Genomic DNA, 21,059 nt, shown 5'->3' on the forward strand with positions numbered 1-21,059 from the left:
TAAAATGTTGGATATTTTGTAGTTCTTGATATGATATTTTTCTTTCTTTTGTAATAAAGTAAGGTAAGTTCGTTTTATACTGCATACCTACTCGTAGCTCTAAAAGAAGCTTTAAATTAATCAGCACAGAAATAGAAAGTATAATTGTTCTACACAAGTACTAAATATTTGCCTTTTTTGGTGTAAACGGTGGTCTAAAATAGTAGAGTAATAAAATCTTAAATAATGTTTATATCAAATTACAATACTGTTTACTACAAGCTGTTAGAATAGGGATAAGGTTTATTTAAACATCATTTATTAATAACATAGATTGAATTACTTTAAATTACCCTAATAAAACAAAATTAACTATCAAAATCTACGCCAACGAGGAGCTCAAATATTAATTACACAGTTAACTTGAGCGTATATTTCACTTGAAATTTGTTTCATTATGAAGTTCGTGCCGAAAATACGAATAAAAGAGCTAAATTACCATGTTTTCCACCTGAACTATTCCTATCGCTTAGCTGTTCGCCTAAAGTTGTACCAAGTAGTCGTGATTTTCCATTGTCGCATAGTTGTCGATATATATAAATACAAGTATTATGATGATCAACGGCTGCGTTTAGAGATGAGTAGGGGTCAGTAAATACTAAGTATTTACTCGGCATTTACTGGAAGCACCCGATAAATACACGGGTAAACATTTTTTTCTTTGAACTTCGGTGCGAAAATTATAGAGGGATAAATATTATTTCGGCCTTTAGAAACGGTTTTTTTCCAAAACTAAATACTAAATTTATCCAAAAAAGTTTTTAGAAATTATTCAAGTTATTTTTAAAGACCCATTAAATGATGTGCAACACGTTGGTGGTTTCAGACTTTTTTATGACAACTAGTTACATGTATGGAGAGAATGCCTCTCTTAAAATACATTCCTTACAATTTTGAGTACTTAATCCAGTAGCGGCTTACAAAGTACACCTATATTTCAAACTTATATGCCCTTTTCAGTACACCATAAATTTAAATTTGAGTGTAAACGAGTAAATACGTGTAATATTTACCCATGAGTTTTTACTCAATACCCATTTCTAGCTGCGTTTAACATACACTGTTGGCGCTCCCATACAAATTGCAGAAATGATAGTGCGACTGCTTATTTTAATAAGATTCGCGTCCTTGACTAGCAGGTACTTAGGTACTAATTGTAAACTGCAAATAATATTTTACAAGCTTTTATTTTAAATTGCAATGTATGTTTGTATGGGTCAAATCTTGTAAATTAAATTTGACCTACTTCCCGGTTTCAATAAAGCTGTATAGTTATAGCTTTTTTTTACAATTCATATCTCCCGCGGGAACAATATACGCATTTGTCCTTAAGTGCACCTGCATGAAATAAGATCTTTTTCGAGCAAGTGTGATGAAAAAATATTAATTACCACCTAATGTAAAAAAAAAAGATTTACTACGTCGATGGCAAACAAGCATACAGCCCGTCTGAGGGTAAGCAATCTCCGTGGCCTATGTACGCGTGCAACTCCAGATGAGTTACATGCGCTTTGCCGACCCTATTAATACTCTGCACCTGTATTAGTGGTATGTGATCGCCATCGAATGAGAAAAATGGGTTCTTGATCACCGATTAGATTTCACCGTGTTTAAGGAATGCACACCATAGACGCACTTACAAAGGGAAGAAATTTGAACAAAATTGGAACTGAAATGGTTATCTCTAGAATGCAGCTTGTATGGTAGGTTCCATACCAGCTAATACACGAGTACGTATGATTTACATATCATACTTCAAAGGATTTATGCTACGCAAATATTTATGAAATTTATATGCAATAAAGCCTCCTTTCCCCCCTCATTACCTAGTGTATACTTAGAGGTTAAACACGTTTAAGTTTTACATAAGACGACACCAGATGCACGGTATTAAATTTTAGCTCTTATGCTGTGGTAATAAAAGTTATTTCACTATAAAAAGCAGGTAAAATACACCGTTCAATTTTCCTCCATGCTTCAGAGGGTCAAATAAGTGGACTGCCTCGTTAATCTTATGTAATTTGTAATAAAAGAAAATTTACGGGCTCGAAAATTACGTAGTGGATAATAGACGCTTTACCGGTATATTTTGGTTTAAAAAAATCTTACGAGTGTTTTAAATGTTATAACACTATACGCATTTCTATATTGTATGTTTAAAAATAGTAAATTTCACCTTATTGTATAAGAATTTAAGCTTTGACATTAAACAGGCTCTTCAAGCTCACAAACAAAACAACGCCAACATGAGATATTCCTTGTGAAAAAACATTATACCAAACTCAGTGTTATACCTATTATAATTTAGGTAAAAGCGCTACCGTTTATCGTTTGTCAACGTCGCCGTCAGTTTTAGGGTTCCGTACCAAAAACGTACAAAAGGAACCCTTATTTAACAATTGCGAGAGTGACGCATAACACGCGATATACGACGAAAGTACAACCATACATATCGGCACAGAAATTTCTTATTCTATCGTATAATTTCAAGATTTGTTCGCTTGATCGCTGCGCGCGTCGGCTTGCGAATAAAATAGAGATCTTATCTGTTTCATCAACCAAGTGGAAGCGTGATAGCTTTTTTAAATTCCATTACGCTTCAAGTGCATGTCGACCAATCTTCAGTAAATCTTTGAAAGGCGAACGAATCTCGATTCGACCTAGGTAAAGCTTTACATATTCAAGTGTAGCCACCAATATTCTGGAGTCGTTACAATATACAATTAATTCAAAAAATCAAATGCCAAATGGCTTTATATTGCCGAATATCAGTTTCCAGTAGCGTTTAATAGGTAATTAACACATAAAAGACCGTTACCACATATTAACATTTTAAAATACCCATTATCGTCATGTCCTGGCCGGTTTTGGCCACGGCGTCTGGGTATGCACTGACTAGTTTTGAATAATTCACGGTTAGTTTCACTAGACCTAAATCGACCGGGATATGGACCGTGATTACCTTTTGTATTGTGAACAAGATGCATGTAAAGTCAAGTAGGGGGGAAAAAAATTGCATGAAACTATCTGGAGTTTAAAATCCTAATAATAAGACATCTCAACCGCAGGGCAGTTTGTGGCGAGCTGTTGGGGAGTAACGACCCCACGGACCCGAGTACTCCCGAGAGTCGGTCAGGGTCTCCGTCTCCGGCGTGTCTTCGTCGGTCGGAGTGGACCCCAAGGGGACCCGCAGGACTCTCAGCTCTGGCTTGCCTTCATTGGCCCTCCAGAGAGGAATCGTTAGAGCTAAATGCTTCAGGGGTGGAAGTGAAAACTTGCATAAGACGCGAGTTGGCACAGTGGCTGTTCTCAGCCACTGGGTAGAAAGCGGCGTACACCTCTCGACACCCCTGAGCCGGTCACACCGGTGTTGCTCCTGGTCGTCTTCACGACGGCATTCTCAGGGGCCCATCTAGTGGGCGGCGAGTCACCGCCTGCCTCGATAACTAGTGAAAAAGTGTTATGGCAGGTGTCCGGACGTCTTTGCAATAACCCAGTCTCATTGTCCTCCCAAACTTCAATCCATAGACCGTTATACTGTTCATTTTACTACAATAGTTCCAATGCCTGTTGCGACCGGTTCATGGGTGTCTATTGTTGCGCCCGTGAACGCGTTCCAGCAGGCGTTCTACATGACATTAAAGCTCTCCAAGAGGCCTCTACGTGTTGGATATATATCCACGCAAGCCTATCAAAAGACCGGGATTTATAGGCCCGTGAAATCCAAGGAGACAGCTCGTAAGTATAACATATGTTTAATAAACTAAACAGACAGGCTAATTCAAACGAACATTGATATCAGAATAACATCTAACTTATTTTCATTCAGTTATCTTGTATTTCGCTCGTACTTTTCTATTCATGTATTGGCGCGGGTACATGATAACTATATAACGTGATAAAAATATAATTCAGTGTACGTTCGAATTGGCCTGTTGGCCTGAACGTCGGTTTCTCTAACTGAAACATATGACGTCATATGAGCTTCATCTCGACGCCGAATCTTTTCGATCTCCTCTTCTAAACTAACGGCCCGATTCGAAGAATGAGATACGATAACGGTAAGTTCTGGTTTAGATAAGTTCTCATTTAGATATGCGGTTTGTATGTCGTATAATTTGACAGATGCAGCTCGATTCGGACAACGAATGTCACTTTGACGTTAGAAATATCGTAAATTGATCTTATTGGGATCACAGCGGAATCGAAATAACCGTCAATTTTGACATGTCGTTTACTTATCGTTCTTTCTAAGATCTTAAACGCGTCTTGATCATTCTTCGAATCTGACCAGTACACCAGCGGCACAGAACACAAATATTTTATCTAAATACGTTATATTTACTGTTCCCAGGCGAGCTGATACTCGTACTCATAACCTTCAAATGCAATACTATGGATATAGGAAGTGTTAGTATCGTATAGGGATTCGCTTTTATATTTTTGTTGCTCCTTTTCCATCATTCGATGTTGGTACTTCAAATTTTACTATAGCTTGGTAGCGTAACGCTAAGGGCGTGTGACTTTGAAAACGGAGGTCGCGCATTCAAATTCATTCCTGCCGGTGAGTACGAGTAATGTTACCAGAGCTCAACGAAGGTGCGGGGTGTTGGGGTAGGCAACGCGCATGTACATCCGGAGTTACAAGCGTCCATAGGCTACGGAGAATGCTTACCATCAGGCGGTCCGTATGCATGTTTGACTGTCGAGTCTGTCGGAACTTATGTACGATATATCATTAGATATTTGCCAATCACTTTTCGGTGAAGAAAAACATCTTCAAGGAACCGGACTAATCCCAAAAGGCCTAGTTTCTCCTCTTATTTGGAAGGTCAGATGGCAGTCGCTTTCATACAAACTAATGCCTACCCACGCCAATTCTTAAAATTAGTTGCAAAGCAAACCCCACATTTCCATGACACGAAAAGCCGGAAAAACGCCAGGAAGATGATGGTAGTTCAATTTTCTCTATCTTTAAACAATACGTAGAATTCACTAAACAGTAAGAAAGACTTATCAACTACAGGTTTGGAATTATTGAAAGTTGCTTAACTAGCCAAGTTTCACGCGAGCTCTTTTGCCAACTTTCCACTTCAAAAGTCGGACTCTGATGCGTTTTAGTTCACTGGAAATGTTTTCACTGAACTAATATGTTGTTAGTTACTAAAAGGCACTCGTACGTAACATCGTTTCATAATATATATGTTTTTCTAAATATACAATGTTATAAGATTACTATATAAGTAGGTTAGGTTAGACTTGTTGAATTTTAAATTACGAGTAATAAGTACCTAATGTAACTAAGGTAAAATATATATAAATAATAAATTTGAAGTTCTTTGATATTGCAATGGTGAAAACTCAATAGTATTTATAATTTACGACATCTAATATTTCCAATAAAATGATTGACGTTATCCGTCACACTTGTACACATTCCTGAATTCATGATAAAAAAAATACAACCTAGGTAAAATCAAAGTGTGAACAAAAGTAGTTCCGATTGATAATCTCTCCTATCAACTTATATTCAAGTTTAAGGAATACCTTTCCACGACCAAATTTTCACGGCCAACCAGTCTTTTTTTCTACAAAACGTCAGATGTCTTTCTGTTAAAGACTTCCAATTTCCTTTCGTTTCCTTTTTACTGCGTGTTCTTTATTTTTTCAATATTTTCCTCTCCATTATCTTCTATGTCATATTTCTAAGAATCGCAAAGCAAAGGAATGAATTTCCCCTCGACATAGGGCTAAAACCCTTATCTCCTTGTTTCTTGTTCCCTTTTGTACATGTAAACGGATGCCAAACAAGATCGTAAGTCGAAAAGTTGACGAATTTTTTTTCACATTACTCATACGTTCACGTCGTTCATGTTTTGCTCTCGTGTTGTCGTTATTTTACGAGTAATTGCTGCTAACGACTAATAGCTATTTATTATTGGTAATAATGAACTGTTTGATTTTTGGAAATTAAAGGTTGTCTTCTTTTTCCTCTCGTTGTCCCATATTTTTTACCACGGTTCACGGGAGCCTCGGTTCCTCTTGACAACTAATGCCCTAATGCCTAAAAACCTAGAATTGGCGTAACCTCTAGTTTTTACGAAAGCGACTGCCACCTAACCGTCCAACCCAGAGGATAAACTAGGGCATATTGGGATTAGTTCGGTTTTCTCACGATGTTTTCCTTCACCGAAAAGCGACTGGTAAATATGAAATGATATTTCGTAGATAAGTTCCGAAAAAACTCATCGGTACGAGCCGGGGTTTGAACCCGCGACCTCCGGATTGAAAGTCGCACGCTCTTACCGCTAGGCCAACAGCGCTCAGCGCTCAGTAAAATTTAAAGTTAAAGGTATTGTATAATTATTTAGGAAATTTCTTTATTGTCATAGATGTGTCATTTATTGTTATTAATGTAAATGTGACATTCGAAATGATCCAAGATCCCAGAGCCGCCAGACCTTACCTATTTTCTCATGAATAAAATGTATGAGATTATGTATTGTTAGTATTTACTTTTAATGTCTGCATACTTGCTATATTGGCCCGACAGCCATTTGTCCGGTACAACGTGCTAAAGGTAGGTAAAAATAAAACTTCTTTTAAATTCTCATGGCTAAGTTTAATGTATGTTTATAACATTGCCAGACCATTTTCGCCGGCGATAACTTTTACCAGACGCTTTAAATTTGCAAAAAAAATGTTGTGATTTTACTCTTCTCGTCCCCGTAGGGATGGAATTTTCCAAAATCGCTTCTTATATCTCGTATACATTATAAACGTAGCCAATATGTGTAATGTGCCAAATTCAACTTTTTAGCTTTTGTATTTTCGGCTAACTATCTCATAATCACCATTGTACAACATACACTCATACTACTCATTGTACTTCATAGCGAAACTTTATGTGGGTCATGTCCCTCCAATTGGTCTAGCTGCTTACAATATGTCTTGTAATATTTCCCTGAGTATTATATATAAACATCAAGAGTGAGAATATAAGTAAAGTTAAAATATTTTTTTATTGCTTTAAAGCGTCTGGTAAACGTTACCGCCGGTGAAAATGGTCTGGCAATGTTGAAATTTTTAACAATATTTTCTAAATCATACATTAAAATCAGGCATGAGATTTAAGAAAAGGAAGTTTTTTTTTCCTATCTTTAGCACCTTGTACCGGACAAATGGCCGTCGGGCCGATATAGCAAGTATTCAGACATTAGAAGTACTTACTAACACTACATTATCCCATACATTTTATTTATGAGAAAAAAATTAAGGTATGGCGGCTCTGGGATCTTGCTTTAAAACACGAGTGCAGCAACATTGCAGGTGTTGCTACATTACCGCTGCGTAATTGACGTGGGCGGTGCCACTGTTAACCTATTGGCAAAATGACTCACGGATTCAACGTCTTGACGAAGTAGTAGTAACGTGGCAACAGGAATGCTGCTGCAGTCATCATACAAAATTAATGTCACCTTAATAAACTTTTTAAATATTTCTTACTTTATTGTGAATCAACATCAACTTATTAATTATTCTTATATTTATCGTATAATTTAATTACCTAGCTTATGGTGGCTCTATTGCTATTGGCGCCCCTTAGCTGTAATGCTGTAAAATTGTATTTCAATAAATATCAAATATCAATATCAATTTCATGCTTGGCAACTGGTCTGGCCTAGTGGGTAGTGACCCTGCCTATGAAACCGATGGTCCTGGGTTCGAATCTCGGTAATGGCCTTAATTCGTGTGATAAGCACGAATATTTGTTCCTGAGTCATGGATTTTTTCTATGTAATTAAATATTTATATATTATATTTCTCGTTGTCTGAGTACCCACAACCAAGCCTTCTTGAGCTTACTGTGGGGCTTAGTAAAAATCCCTAATATTAATTTATTTATCTAATATTTCTAATGCTGAAACAGCAGTCGCGATCATGAATGTAACCTTACCTATGAATGTAAGTACCTATGTAACCTCTCTACCCCTGTGCAGTTTGTGAATCATACATCATTTTTATTCTCGTTGGCAGAGCAGTCCCATAAAATGCCTCAGAAAGCAAAGTGGCACTATAATCGCGCTATGAAATCTTTAAAGAGACATTAAACAAAATTCAGTTAGTGTTTTTCGTAACGGAAGCCAATTCTGTTTTAATAACTTGATATGGTTTTCAACTTTAATACGACCTTGAGTTATCTTAATCGTCACCTGACGCGCACCAATAATTGCGAGCGAGATGAATAATAGACGACTCCTGATTGCGTGTCGCCAGCACCATTTCGGCGATTCAAACTTCATAAGTGACATTTCAGATTATATCCATAACAATTTCATTTCATCAAACGGCCACATATTTTGACTAAAATGTAGATTTTGTGAAGTTAGGGCTTGTAGAGTTAGAATCTTGGCTCTTGAAGAGAACTGATAACTTTTTGACAGTGCGAGCCTTATGGTTATGTCTTGGCAACACATGAAAATGTTGTTGGTGGGATTTTACTTCTTTTTGTAAGTTGCTTATGACAATCTTCCATCCCCTCATTTAAAGGGTTAGGGGTGATTTACTATTAAAAATCCTGAAATACATATCTGGGGGCATCTTTTATAGAATCTGCTTTTATTGATTCCCCATACAAACTTCAACCCCTTCCCCCCCCCCCCCCCTTCCGTCCTTTTCTTCGGGGTTGAGAACTATTCTATATACCTTAACAAATACTATCTACATACCAAATTCAACTAAATCGGTTCAGTGGTTATTGATTCCCTATCCAAAATTCCACCCCCCTTTTCACCCCCTCTTTACCAAATTTAAAAACAAAATCGGCCTTCCGTTTCATTCCCCTGCAAAGGAATGCTTGTGCGAATTTCAGTGGGAACATAAATTATTTTCTGCATTCAGAGTTTTATGGACGACCGGTTGCAGCAATTGGAATAAAAGTTGTTGTGTGTATGAAATGTGGAAATGTGGACAGATGGTTGTTATCATGCCAGGCTGATTTAGATACCTGCTGACGACGTGGTTGTATACGTGCGATGCGTGCTAATTCCTGGCTACATTTAAAAAAAAAACTTGGTTAATAAAGATTTTTAGCCGAAAAAAGTGAACATCGAAACAAAAATTACAGACTATTTCGAGTTTCAGTTATACTGCTTCCGATATGATACTGATCTGTCAGATAAGTATATCGTACTTCCGGTTCGAGCGCCATCTTGATAGTCACGCCTCGTGATTAATTCCTTTGTGTTTTGCTCATTAATATTGTTTCATGTGTAATATCGATAGCTTATTATACAGGAAACTAATGTGGTAGTGTGCAGTGAATGGAGAATTTATCTTGAAACACGTTTAACTACCATTTTTGAGTCAACGGCCATTAGTCCACGTGCTACTTGTAAAGTCCAGTTATCGCTTTACAAGAGTTGATAAAATCACCGTATACTGTCTTGTACTAACCGTACAATTTAAGTCGTATTTAAAGCTCCTAAGACCTTGATACTCCCACTGGACTGAAGCCATAATTTTTAAAAAGAAGATGAAGATAAGTATATGGGCAACAGATCGAATAACTAAAACTCGAATTGGCCGATTAGTCTCAAAGATCTACACAACAACCGTACTTATTCCGATCGCTTTCAGCGGTTTTCCGCGATGCTGTTTATTTCATTCTTGTATTTAGTGACTTAAAAATCTGCAGGGTTGAAACTATTCACATATTAACTACATGGATTAATTAATATCCGTATAGTAATTCCGATGGTGAAATACATAAATTGTAGTACATAATTACATATATATTATAGGTATTTACATTAATTAATTATATGGATAGATACTGATAACCCAATGCTTTTACATTTCAATCCTCATTATTTATTTAACAAATTACTCAACTAAGCACCGATATGGAATCTGTTTCTTTTCTCATACATAATGCTAATTGCTATTATGAGAAACAAAATTAAGTAGATTGACATATTTCATTTGTGCGTATGTATGTCTGTATATACTTTATTGTACATAGAAATAAATTCATAAATAAACATAAAATTGCTTTCGATATTTAATTATATATGTTACTAATGACTATTTACTAAAGACCAAAGACTTTCAATTGGATTTTAAAAAAACGGTTTAGTCTCCTGGAGCGGGATCGAGATTTTGAGCCTGATAATTTGCATCTCACGCACTACTTCACTTCATTTTTTCATGCACCATTCAGCGTGAGTGATCTTTAAGGTCGTATGAAAATAAAATCAAAACCGTAACCATTTGCGAAAACTGAATCGGGAGCCGGGTCCGCGAACTGACCTGAAATAAAATTTATGTTCCTATTTTCCCATTGTGATTCTCCACAAAATCATTTAGATAACAGCAACACTTAATCAAATCAATTTATCTCAAATATTAATTCCGCCCATTAGGCGTAAACATTAATAATAAACTTCGGGTTTTAATTTAAATAAAATGCCAGAGTAATTAAAATAACGGAGGGTAATAATTATTTCTGAGAGAAAATGAATGCACGCCTGACTGAGCACAACTTGAAGCAGTTGGTTTGATGCAAGTGACAAACTTAAAGCGTTGCAAAATGCATATGGTGGTTTTCCGAAAAACTATTTGAAATAAAGCATTGCATTAAATCTATTTCTATAAATAGCTGTCAGATTAAGTGTGAAAAGAGGGTCGAAACAGCAAAATTGTTATGAACCAATAAAAATATCCTTTAATTCTGCAGATTTTTATGCTATATTTCTGCATCCACAATAAAATCGCTTCCTCCTCATCATCATCATCATTTTAATCACCAGTCGTTATCTCTCCAGTTACTATCTGGACGTCAGAGAACACAGCATAGCTGTCAAATAACAAGAGAGATCTTGTTACGTGTCGAGCAGGGACAGGGAGTAGTAAGTGAAACAAGTAGTTGCCCATAAATTTTACTATAAATAAACCGTTGTGTTACTGCTAAATACTTGAAGTGGCCAATTGCCATATTACACCTGCCTGTCCTAACTTGTTCCCCACGCAAAGGGCAGACACCTGAAGACTTGAAACAAAGGGTTTTCACTTTCCACGGTCCTTACGTTCCAGGAATTTCATTAAAAGAAGATCGCGCCGTAAATTAGCCTGGCTCATCACCGGAATAGGACTTGGTTCATTTCGGTTTCGCTCTATTGTATATTGTCTTAATAAATGTTATTGTAATGATGTGAAATATAGAGGTACATATTTCGAAACGTAGATTAATTGAGAGACCTTTGATGTTAATTCATCAACCAAGTTGGTTAGTAATTAATCTTAATTTGATCTCAAAGATGCTTTCCTAACTAACGAATCTATTATCAATCCATAATTTACGTGTTATAGGTCCATTTATATTTGCCAGTTAAATTACAGTAAATGACGACATCAGCGGACAACATTAGAACTTCACATATTTATCTCTGCTTCATTTGAGAAATTGATTTGACATATATTCCCACTGAATCTTAGTCGTTGCTGTTGCTGATTTATGGTTGTACCCTCTTGACGAAACCTGCGTTGCGGATTTGAATTTGTCAATTAGTTTGTAAGCATTATTATGTACCTATGTATGTGCAAATTGAGAAATAAAATTTATCTTTCGGAATTTATCTTAGTCGTATGTATACATATAGCACGGTATCGCGTTCAGTATGGATTCAACGAGAGTCCGAGATCGAGAAAGGATCTTAAGAACTACTGATTTGACCCTCATAGTGTTCGAAAGTGAAAACTAATGGTTTCAGAAAGCAAAATAACAGGACAGCCTTCATTAATGTTCGTAATTATACATTAGTAACGTATAATTTCGGGTAAACCCCAAACCATGCTGCAGCCCAACTCAGTTTTTAGTTCCAGGTACTTCAAATAATGTTTCACAACATAGTTAGCTGGCTCATATGTGCACTTCTTATACTCGTAACAAGATATGTAGACATTTTTCATTGAAGTTATAATAGATTTAAGAATAGTGCAATAATACTATCACATACCTAGTTACTACAGGATCTCATTGTTCAATGATCTCACCTAATAAGTTATTGTATTGATTTTATTTTTGCTATGTAATGGTATACATAAATAAATGTAAGTTTATTCACTAATAATACAAGAAAAAACAAATAATAGAATTATATAACTAAGTAAGCTATAAAACTATTAAATTATTATATTATTTATATATTTATGCAGATGCACTTAATTTAATGCATCGTATTTAGTAATGTTTCTAAGGTTAGCTACTTCTTTTATAAATCTTGCCATCATGTACAAATCTTGGTTTGACTACTATCTTCTATTTATCTCTCAGTTGCTTAAAGGTTAGCTGGAACAGATTCCTTAAAGGGATAAGTTCGCCTTTGTACACATTTATTGTATTCGCTATTTCTTTATGTACTTGTTTTGTGAAATAAATACCCACGTCTAAAACTTAAAATCGAAATCTAAAAATAAATAAAACTAATTTTAAAATACTAATTAAAAACTATCTCCACCTGCGGCATGGTACCGTATATGGTAGCATTTCTTCGTTGTATCGCAATACTTATTCTTTGTGTGAGGAAGCTGCCAGCTCTAGGATCACCGGTGGCGTCTGCTATTCTTTTAGCTAATTCCTTAATTGTGTAGACGCGTTCGGACCCCACGGGTCACGGGTCTCGACGCCAAAAGGTACGAAATCGTATTATTATTAATATTTTTGTCTTTTTTTAGGCTTCCATACCCAAAGGGTAAAATGGGACCCTATTACTAAGACTCCGCTGTCCGTTCGTCCGTCCGTCTGTCACCAGGCTGTATCTCATGAACCGTGATAGTTAGACAGTTGAAATTTTCCCAGATGATGTATTTTTGTTGCCGCTATAACAACAAATACTAAAAAGTACGGAACCCTCGTTGGGCGAGTCCGACTCGCACTTGTCCGTTTTATTTTTATTTTTTGGTTATTGTTGTTACCTACTACATATACTTAATTAATGAATATAGTAATTCAAATATAAATTTGGTAGTTAAAATCTTATTAGTTATTAAGATGTACATATATATCCAATTTATATTTTGTTAACTCGCCTAGAAATAAGTAAATAAATCAAGCAGATATTTTTAACATTGGCTAGTCTTTTGTAATCATATTACCTACATTTGTATGGCATTTTATTCGCTTGCCCGGTCATGACATGTTATTTGCTCTGTTTTTTTACTTTCCTCTTTCTAAAATTCCTAAAGTGATACTGAAGTTACAGAATCTGAAATACTGTATGGCGTCCCACTAATCTTTTTGTGTACCTTACCCATGTTTGTAAAGCAATACACGTTCCTTGAAACCCGAGAAGCTGTCATTTTGTTTTTATATAAGATATTGGTAAACGTACCTAAACAAATCGCTTACACGTGTTGGATAAATGGATATTAAAATTTGGAGATCCACGCGAGTTTTTACGAGAATTCCTTTTTCCTACTCCTCTACTGTTATCTGTCATTTATGCATTCATTAACACGAATATAAGAACATACATAAAAGGTTTCAAGAAAAGTCTATATTGTCTATTCCTCATAAAAGCTCTTGTGCTTTTAATCGCTATAACGTTACTGCGCTAATGGCTACCAACCTAACAAAACCAAAACGAATACAGTTTTAAACTAAGTGCATTGCTGCCAACTTACAAAATATTCATTTGGTTGCATAGTAAAAATAAATTTCTTCATAAGTCAGAAACACGCATGTGACACCCGTAATATAGCAACACCCATAGACTACGAAGACCGCTTAGCGTTGCTTGTTAGTCTCCGTAGGCTACGGTGGCCAAAATTGAGAAATAAACTGTCCAAAAATTTAATTTAGCAAGTAGCAAGTACCAGGGCCTCATGAGTTACGAGGAGGTGTCGCTGACCGGCCGGCCGCGGCCCGGGGCGGGCCGGGCGCGTAACAAGGTATGCTCGCGCGTCTTGGCTATATAGCTACTTTTGCTTTGTTTACCTAAATTAAGATTTATTTTTGTTGACTCGTAGGAAAAATATTGTATGCAACGTTGTATAAGTAGGTCAAAAAATGCTCGTGGCGTATTCCTTTACAATGTTCGCCTACGCCTTCGGCTCCGGCTCACATTGTAACTCACGCCACTCGCCTTTTTTGACCCTTCTTATACAACTGTTGCATAAAATACTATTATATGCCTCCGTTGAAAGTGTAAGGTCTAACCAATTCGGATTGCGTATAAATGTATTGAATTGGAATAGATCAATTAAATATTTCTTGTTGTTATTTTGTCCCGTCACCCAGGGGAAAAATAGATCAGTTTGATATAAGATATATTGAACCACTCTCTAACGTGTTTAGTAGATTGCCCATTATGGATAGAACTACCGAAAAATTTAATATTTCTTTCATTTTATTACCATAAAACCTAAGTTTTAATAGTGACACAGGGGCTGTAACCATGACAAGGAGTGACAATAAAAAGTTGATTCACACATTGGTATTTAATGCCTCCTGAAGCGGAGTTAAAATTAATTATCTATACTTCGTTTTTTTCGCATTAAAAAAAGGTTAACAATCTTGCCGTGTCTTTTTATTGAAAATTATTGAAAAACGCTTTTTAAAAATGATTTAACTTTACTTATAAAAGCAAATATGTAAATAATCATAAATGATTTATAATTGTTATATATTTGCTGTGACTTATTTAACAAAAGTTTTTTTTTATAAAAATACTGGTCAAGATCGCTTACCTTCTTTCTGATGCCACAAAAATGAACTATAATTAGGTACTATTAAGTAAACCACAGAAATACAAGAAAGGCATGCTTTGAAATGAACAATATTAAAAATATACACAATACGTACAGTAGGAGGAATGTAACTGCTAAACGTTTAACAGTGAAATGTGAAAATATATAACTATCTAAACACGATATTGGCCTGTCAGTTATTCGCGAAAGCTGACAATCGCGAATAACTGACAGCCCGATATCGTCCGGCGAACTGGTAATCAGTGGGCCCCTTTAATTGACATGTTGTAGTGCTATTTAACAGCTGCGAATTAACATCAGCATATAAAGTAATATCAAGTGTAGTAACTATGGACGATAGGTATCAACCACTTGTTTAAGTCTTGATATGGGGCAGTAATGATGTTACGGGGTGGGGAGATGCAAATACGTATTTACATAGCTTTAACTCACATAGGCGAGGAAACACGGATTTATATGATTGTGACCATTTATATAAGTATTCTGCTTATGCTGCAGCGGTATTGATATACGGGACGGAAAAAAATACGGGACGCGGATAATTCGATACGGTGTCAAATCAATTTATACGGGACGAATGGCAACCCTAGATATAGTTTTACTTAATTTATTTTCAAAATGAAATAGCATCTAAAGTTAGTTTATGATCTCCTAAAATTTTGAAATGGCAAGTAAGTGCTTTAAACCACACTGGGAACAATATACTACTTTATATGGTAAATCTACAGTAAAATTTAATAGCAGTTTTGTTTTATGATGCCATTCTAAAATATAGATATGAAACAATTGCTTTATATTGTGAGAATATGTTTCTTTTTTACGATATTATCCTAGACATTAGCAAAAGTGTTTTATAAGTACCAAGTGAATGTGTTTATATATCTAAGTACCTGAATAAGGTCTGATTAAGGAATAAGATAGGTCTTGTTCGTAATTCAACAATAAACTTAACTCATTAAAAAACCGGTCTGTTTGAGCGGCATAAGAAACACACGTGACGAAGTAATTTCCAACGAGTACATTTTAGCTATGAAACCCTAATCAGATACAAAAGATAAGAAAACCAACTCACTGGAATGAAATGTCTACATAAAATGCGTATTTTAATACATTAAAGTTATTGCAACTGGCCCGTCAAATAGATTTAATTAGTGATGATGACACACGTTGAATTTTATAACAAAATCTAGTAAAATAAATAGTTAATGTCCAATTTATCACAATAATGTGTAAATAAAAATAACATATGTAAATGATAAAATAATACGGGACCTGAAAGGTTCAAAATTGAAGGTTTTTTTTTGTAACTTCAAAAAAGGAATAAAGCAAGGATACCATTCGATTTCTTACATTTTATAAAAAGAAAATTATAGAAACTTTATTCATAACCGCAATATTTCACCGACAATATAGCAATTTTCTTGTTTACCATACTTTAAGATGGGCTCAATGTACGAGAAATATAACTGTCGGACTTTGACTATCATTTCTAACTTTTATAATGCTTAAATGAAATGGGTCCCATTTTGATCCTAAAAACAAACGTAATCGATTGATACTATTAATAAAAATTGTCATCTAGCCTGTTAACACTGAAAGCACTCGTTTCAAACAGATTTCCGATAAACCCTCTGAGCGTTTGGATACCTGTATCCACTTCATCTATTTGGATTTAAATGCATTGTTTGAAAAAGCAAAAAAATCATACTGTAAATCCACCGAACTAAACTCTAATAGGTAGTAGATACTACAACTATGGCCCATAAGTTCAATACCCAATTATCACTGATACTTGGCTAACAACGTATCAGGTAACGTAACGGTTCATACAAAACCAAAAATAACATAGGAATTAACTGTAATACCTATGTTATTTTTGGTTTTGTCTTAATCTAAATCAAAGATGTAGATTTCATCTACTTATATCGGTTCAGCGGTTATTAATTCCCTATACAAACTACAACCTCCCTTTCTCCTTTAAGGGATGATTTTTAGGATAAAAACTATGCTATGTTCTTTCCCGGGACTCAAACTATCTCTACGAAATTCAAATTAACTGGTTTAGTGAATTATTTTTCATATTTTATATGACTTCGGAATAGTGTCAAAATGAATTCAGGATCCCCGATTTATATGAAAACGATACCAAATTTGGCCTACAAGCTTAAATAATATAGATATCAAGATAATCCTACCAACGGAAACTTTTGTTCACAAAGCGCGTAGTTCATGAGCTAGAAGTACGACTATAAATTTTGCACTATTGTTAAAAGGTCTTGGAATAATAGGTAAGTAGTAGGTACGTTAGTACTATGGTACGGCTTCTTGTATCACAAACCTAGAAGAAGCTTTTTTTTATGATAGAGGAGGTAAACGAGCAGACGGATCACCAGATGGTAAGCGATTACCGCCGCCCATGGACATCTGCAACACCAGAGGGGTTGTAGGGCTTATCAACAAACTCTAAATACTGATACTATTGGTAAGTACCTATATGTATAAAGCTTACCTGAGTGGAGACCGAAACCCCTTGGCTGCCTACGGCGCCACCTGCAATGAAAAGGGACAGATTAACACTAAGAGCATCAAAATAGTTATTTACGATACAAGTGCGAAAAAAAGGAAATTCGTAACGAGTGGCGACAAATTAAAACACGACCGAAGGGAATGTTTTAAATCGACACGAGTTGCGAATATAATATTTTATTGCCTCTTTGGCATTTGCTAGATACTTTTAGACTTGACTGCATGGAAAATATATTTGAGCACCCCTCAAATTGATTGTCAAGTCATAACAAAATATAAAGTAATAAAATATACGATACCAACACGTAAAAAAAGGATAGGTACTTTCGCTAAACTTTCATCTATAAGCACTTACCACTTTCAGTAGAGAATATTCAAGTACTAAAGTTCAGTATAATAAATTACACTGTCAACTCTCTCGCGTTCCAATTACATCTGCGGTTTCGTTCGTGTGGGGTTGTGCAAATTAAATACACTACTGGCTTCACTTTCCTCTGAAGCTACGCCACGCCGTTTATATTAAAACTCATGGTAAATTGGAGTGGTGAAAGAAGTAGAAAAGAAAATTGTGTCCAGCTGAAGCGGAGCATCATTTGTTTTGTAATTAGAAAATGTTTTCTTTCTCTGGAGACGGGGTATATTCGAATTAGTTGCGTAGTACATCGTTTTAGTCATTTACGATACAAGTGCGGAAAGTGGGAACATACCACTCATAGCAAAAAATATATTTGAACGTGTATCGTACAACGTTTTACAATACATATGGCCCTTTAAACTTTCAAAATAAGACACGGAAGTGCTCATTCCCGCACTTGTGCGGTATATAGTAAAGTTTAAGGGGTTTAGGGGTTTATGGATGAGAACAATTAAATAGGCAAACCCTTGAAAATTAAAGATGGCAAACTGAATGTCAAATAATAAATCAAAGAAATATTGCTTAGATAGGATCCAAACAGGCGTTTGCGACCAAGTTTTGCTTGAAGCCGATGAATCTATGAAATATTTCCGTAACTTAATTTTGTGGCCTTAAAATAAATCTCTAAAATATCTAATAATTATCCATAAATATTCAAACATTCCTGAACCTGTCTCAGTGAGCAGTAAGGTAGAAGTACTAGTGCTCGACGCTGCACTAGTCACCGACATGGGCACTGTATTTCATGGAAATATAGGTTAAAATTGAACAACGAAGATTTTTCTGTATTCGAACTTAATCCTTGTCACTTTGACATAAAATGTCCATGTCGAGTACTACGAGTAGTGCGGCGTCGAGCACTAGTACTTCTACCTTACAATTAGATATAATTTTCTAGCGAATTTGAGGATATTTAATTAAATACAATAGGTTTGACAGACATTCGTGACAATAACATAAATATTTTATTTACAAAGGTTTTCATCGATATTAAAAGAAAAAATAAGTGACATAATTTATCTGGTGATAATAATCAGATTAAAGATTACAACCTGACACGTTCGAGCGCTAATAACATTTGGTAAGGCGTGAAATTCATCCTCGTGTAGGTAAATTGCGAGAGTTTCGTATTCGTCAAAAAGCAAAAAGCTTAATAAAATGTTGAATTTTCATAATTTGAAAAGGAAAAATACAATATGTAGATAATATAAATACACAAGCGGGTGAAGCAGCGGAGAGCGCCGACATTTTGAAACGTAATAAATATAAGAGGCTTGGCAGACAATACCATTTTGTACCATTTGGCGTTGAAACTCTAAGTCCATGGGGTCCCAACGCGCATAAGTTTTTTTTTTGCAGAAATCGCGAAGCGTCTGGTTGACGTAACTAGTGACCGAAGAGCTCGCGGCTTCCTCGCAAAACATATCAGCATTGTAATACAACGGGGAAATACTGCCAGCATCCTTGGTACAATGCCTCAAAGGCCAATTTTACATTGACGCTAGTTATAATAATACCAATTATGTATACTGGTATTGTAAATAAAATTTGATGTTAGAACAAAAAGTTAAATTGTAATATAATGCAACGATACCTACAACATACCGTTAATTGTATGAATATTCCGCTAAATTTCATGAATTGATTGTGACCACAAAAACTGTCGAACAATTTAAACTTTAACATTGTTGACAGAATTGTGCTAAATCACGACTTAAATCGACTGAGCGTTGTGGTTGATAAGTTGTAATTTTCTTTTGTCTGTTTCACCTGGAGGTATTTCCAATATATAATTTTAACCTGGTATAATGAATCTCCTATTATTGCTATATGCAAAGCACTTCAACCCCTCGTTAAAGTGCACTTTTAACATGTTTCAATATAAGTAGAAGCTGTCTTGAGAATTCCACTTGCTCATGATAACTGATGCTCTTGAAATATTAATATAGCCATATCATCTATTCCAGTGTCAGTGCACACACGTGTCCTATGTATTAACCCAAACTTAGCGTCTTGGGAGAGCTCGGTCAACACACTGAATTCTGGCTTCTACCCTCCGGCATACTGTATTACCTAAACTTAGTATTCTAGGACTGTTATGTCTATAGCTTAGCGGGTCTCAGAAGAACTAACTTAAGATGCAGTGAGTTTGACTCCTTCTCCGAACTCAGTTCACTGAGTACTTAGCAGTCCGTGCATGCTCACGATCGCGGATATCATTATTAATGAATTGTTATTATTCAAAAAAATAATCGACGAGGTCAATGAAAACCGTACGCATTTTTAGAAGCAATTTTCATGTTAATGCTTCTGTGCAAGAATAGTTGCAAATATTTAATGGTGCATTTTAGATCTATGCCCGTATTTATTTTCTATCGAGCGAAAGTTGTTAAATCAAGTTTCGTAATATTTTAAGTTTGAGACCAATGAGAATTGTGCATCGGTGTACTACTCGATAATGAATAGTTAGTATGCAGATGTCACACTATACTGGCGAGCAACACTCGCTCGCACATACGCAACTAATTGCAACAAGGTTCGGATTAAGCCTACACGTCTTGCGCCTCAACGAACAAGCCATGTTAGCTGCCAGCCGGCAAATTCGGTGTGCTACTGTGCTCGTCATTTGTCGGGGCTTAGCTGGTGACGTGTACTCGCGTTTGTTTTGTTTCCAGCCAGTCAACGCTAGAAAATGTCAGCTTGCTTTTTTAATTTCACGTTTTGCTATACAGTCAAGTCGAACCGATAGTACATTGTGCAACGAGGTGTGTAAGTGTAATTTTGGAAGGGAGGGAATTAAAGACCCGAGTTTGCAATATGCTTAGCCCCGGAGTTACACACAATGTTTTTCATCACACTTGCGAAGAAAAAACTAAATTATAAGCGAAATAATTATTAAATACGGTGACATTTCAAACATTCGTCTGTAATGCCATTTTGTAATTTTTGACTTTGACAGGTTACGCATCGAATTAAGTAAAAATATTTTAAACGGCTGTTAAATAAATGAAATTAAATAATTTTAAACATAAATTAAAATATTAAACTATAAACGTCAGTATTTTAAAAGTAAAACTCATTTATGCTACTTGGTTTATATGAGTAACCACTCACGTGATTTTGGCAACTGTAGTTACCAGCTGTGCCCTTTTATTTATTATAATAATAAGTTACTGAAAAATATCAAGCACGTGAGTGGTTAAGAGTCATAATTTAAAAAAATCTATAACTCCCTAGGGAGTTTTAGGTTTTTTTTTCACAATCCAGAACTCCAGTGGGAACAAAATAGGCCTTTGTCCTTCAGTACACC

General features: G+C 35.6%; 1 protein-coding gene across 1 annotated transcript in view; it reads right to left on the minus strand.

Moving 5' to 3' along the window:
* LOC133526347 (uncharacterized) overlaps positions 1 to 21,059 on the minus strand; it is a 391,651-nt gene that overhangs the window by 49,420 nt on the left and 321,172 nt on the right. The window contains exon 2 of the mRNA XM_061862915.1: positions 17,318 to 17,358. Coding sequence (XP_061718899.1) covers positions 17,318 to 17,358 — 41 coding nt within the window. The remainder of the gene's footprint in view (positions 1 to 17,317; positions 17,359 to 21,059) is intronic.

This window comes from Cydia pomonella, chromosome 16, assembly GCF_033807575.1.
Source record: "Cydia pomonella isolate Wapato2018A chromosome 16, ilCydPomo1, whole genome shotgun sequence".
NCBI lineage: Eukaryota > Metazoa > Arthropoda > Insecta > Lepidoptera > Tortricidae > Cydia > Cydia pomonella.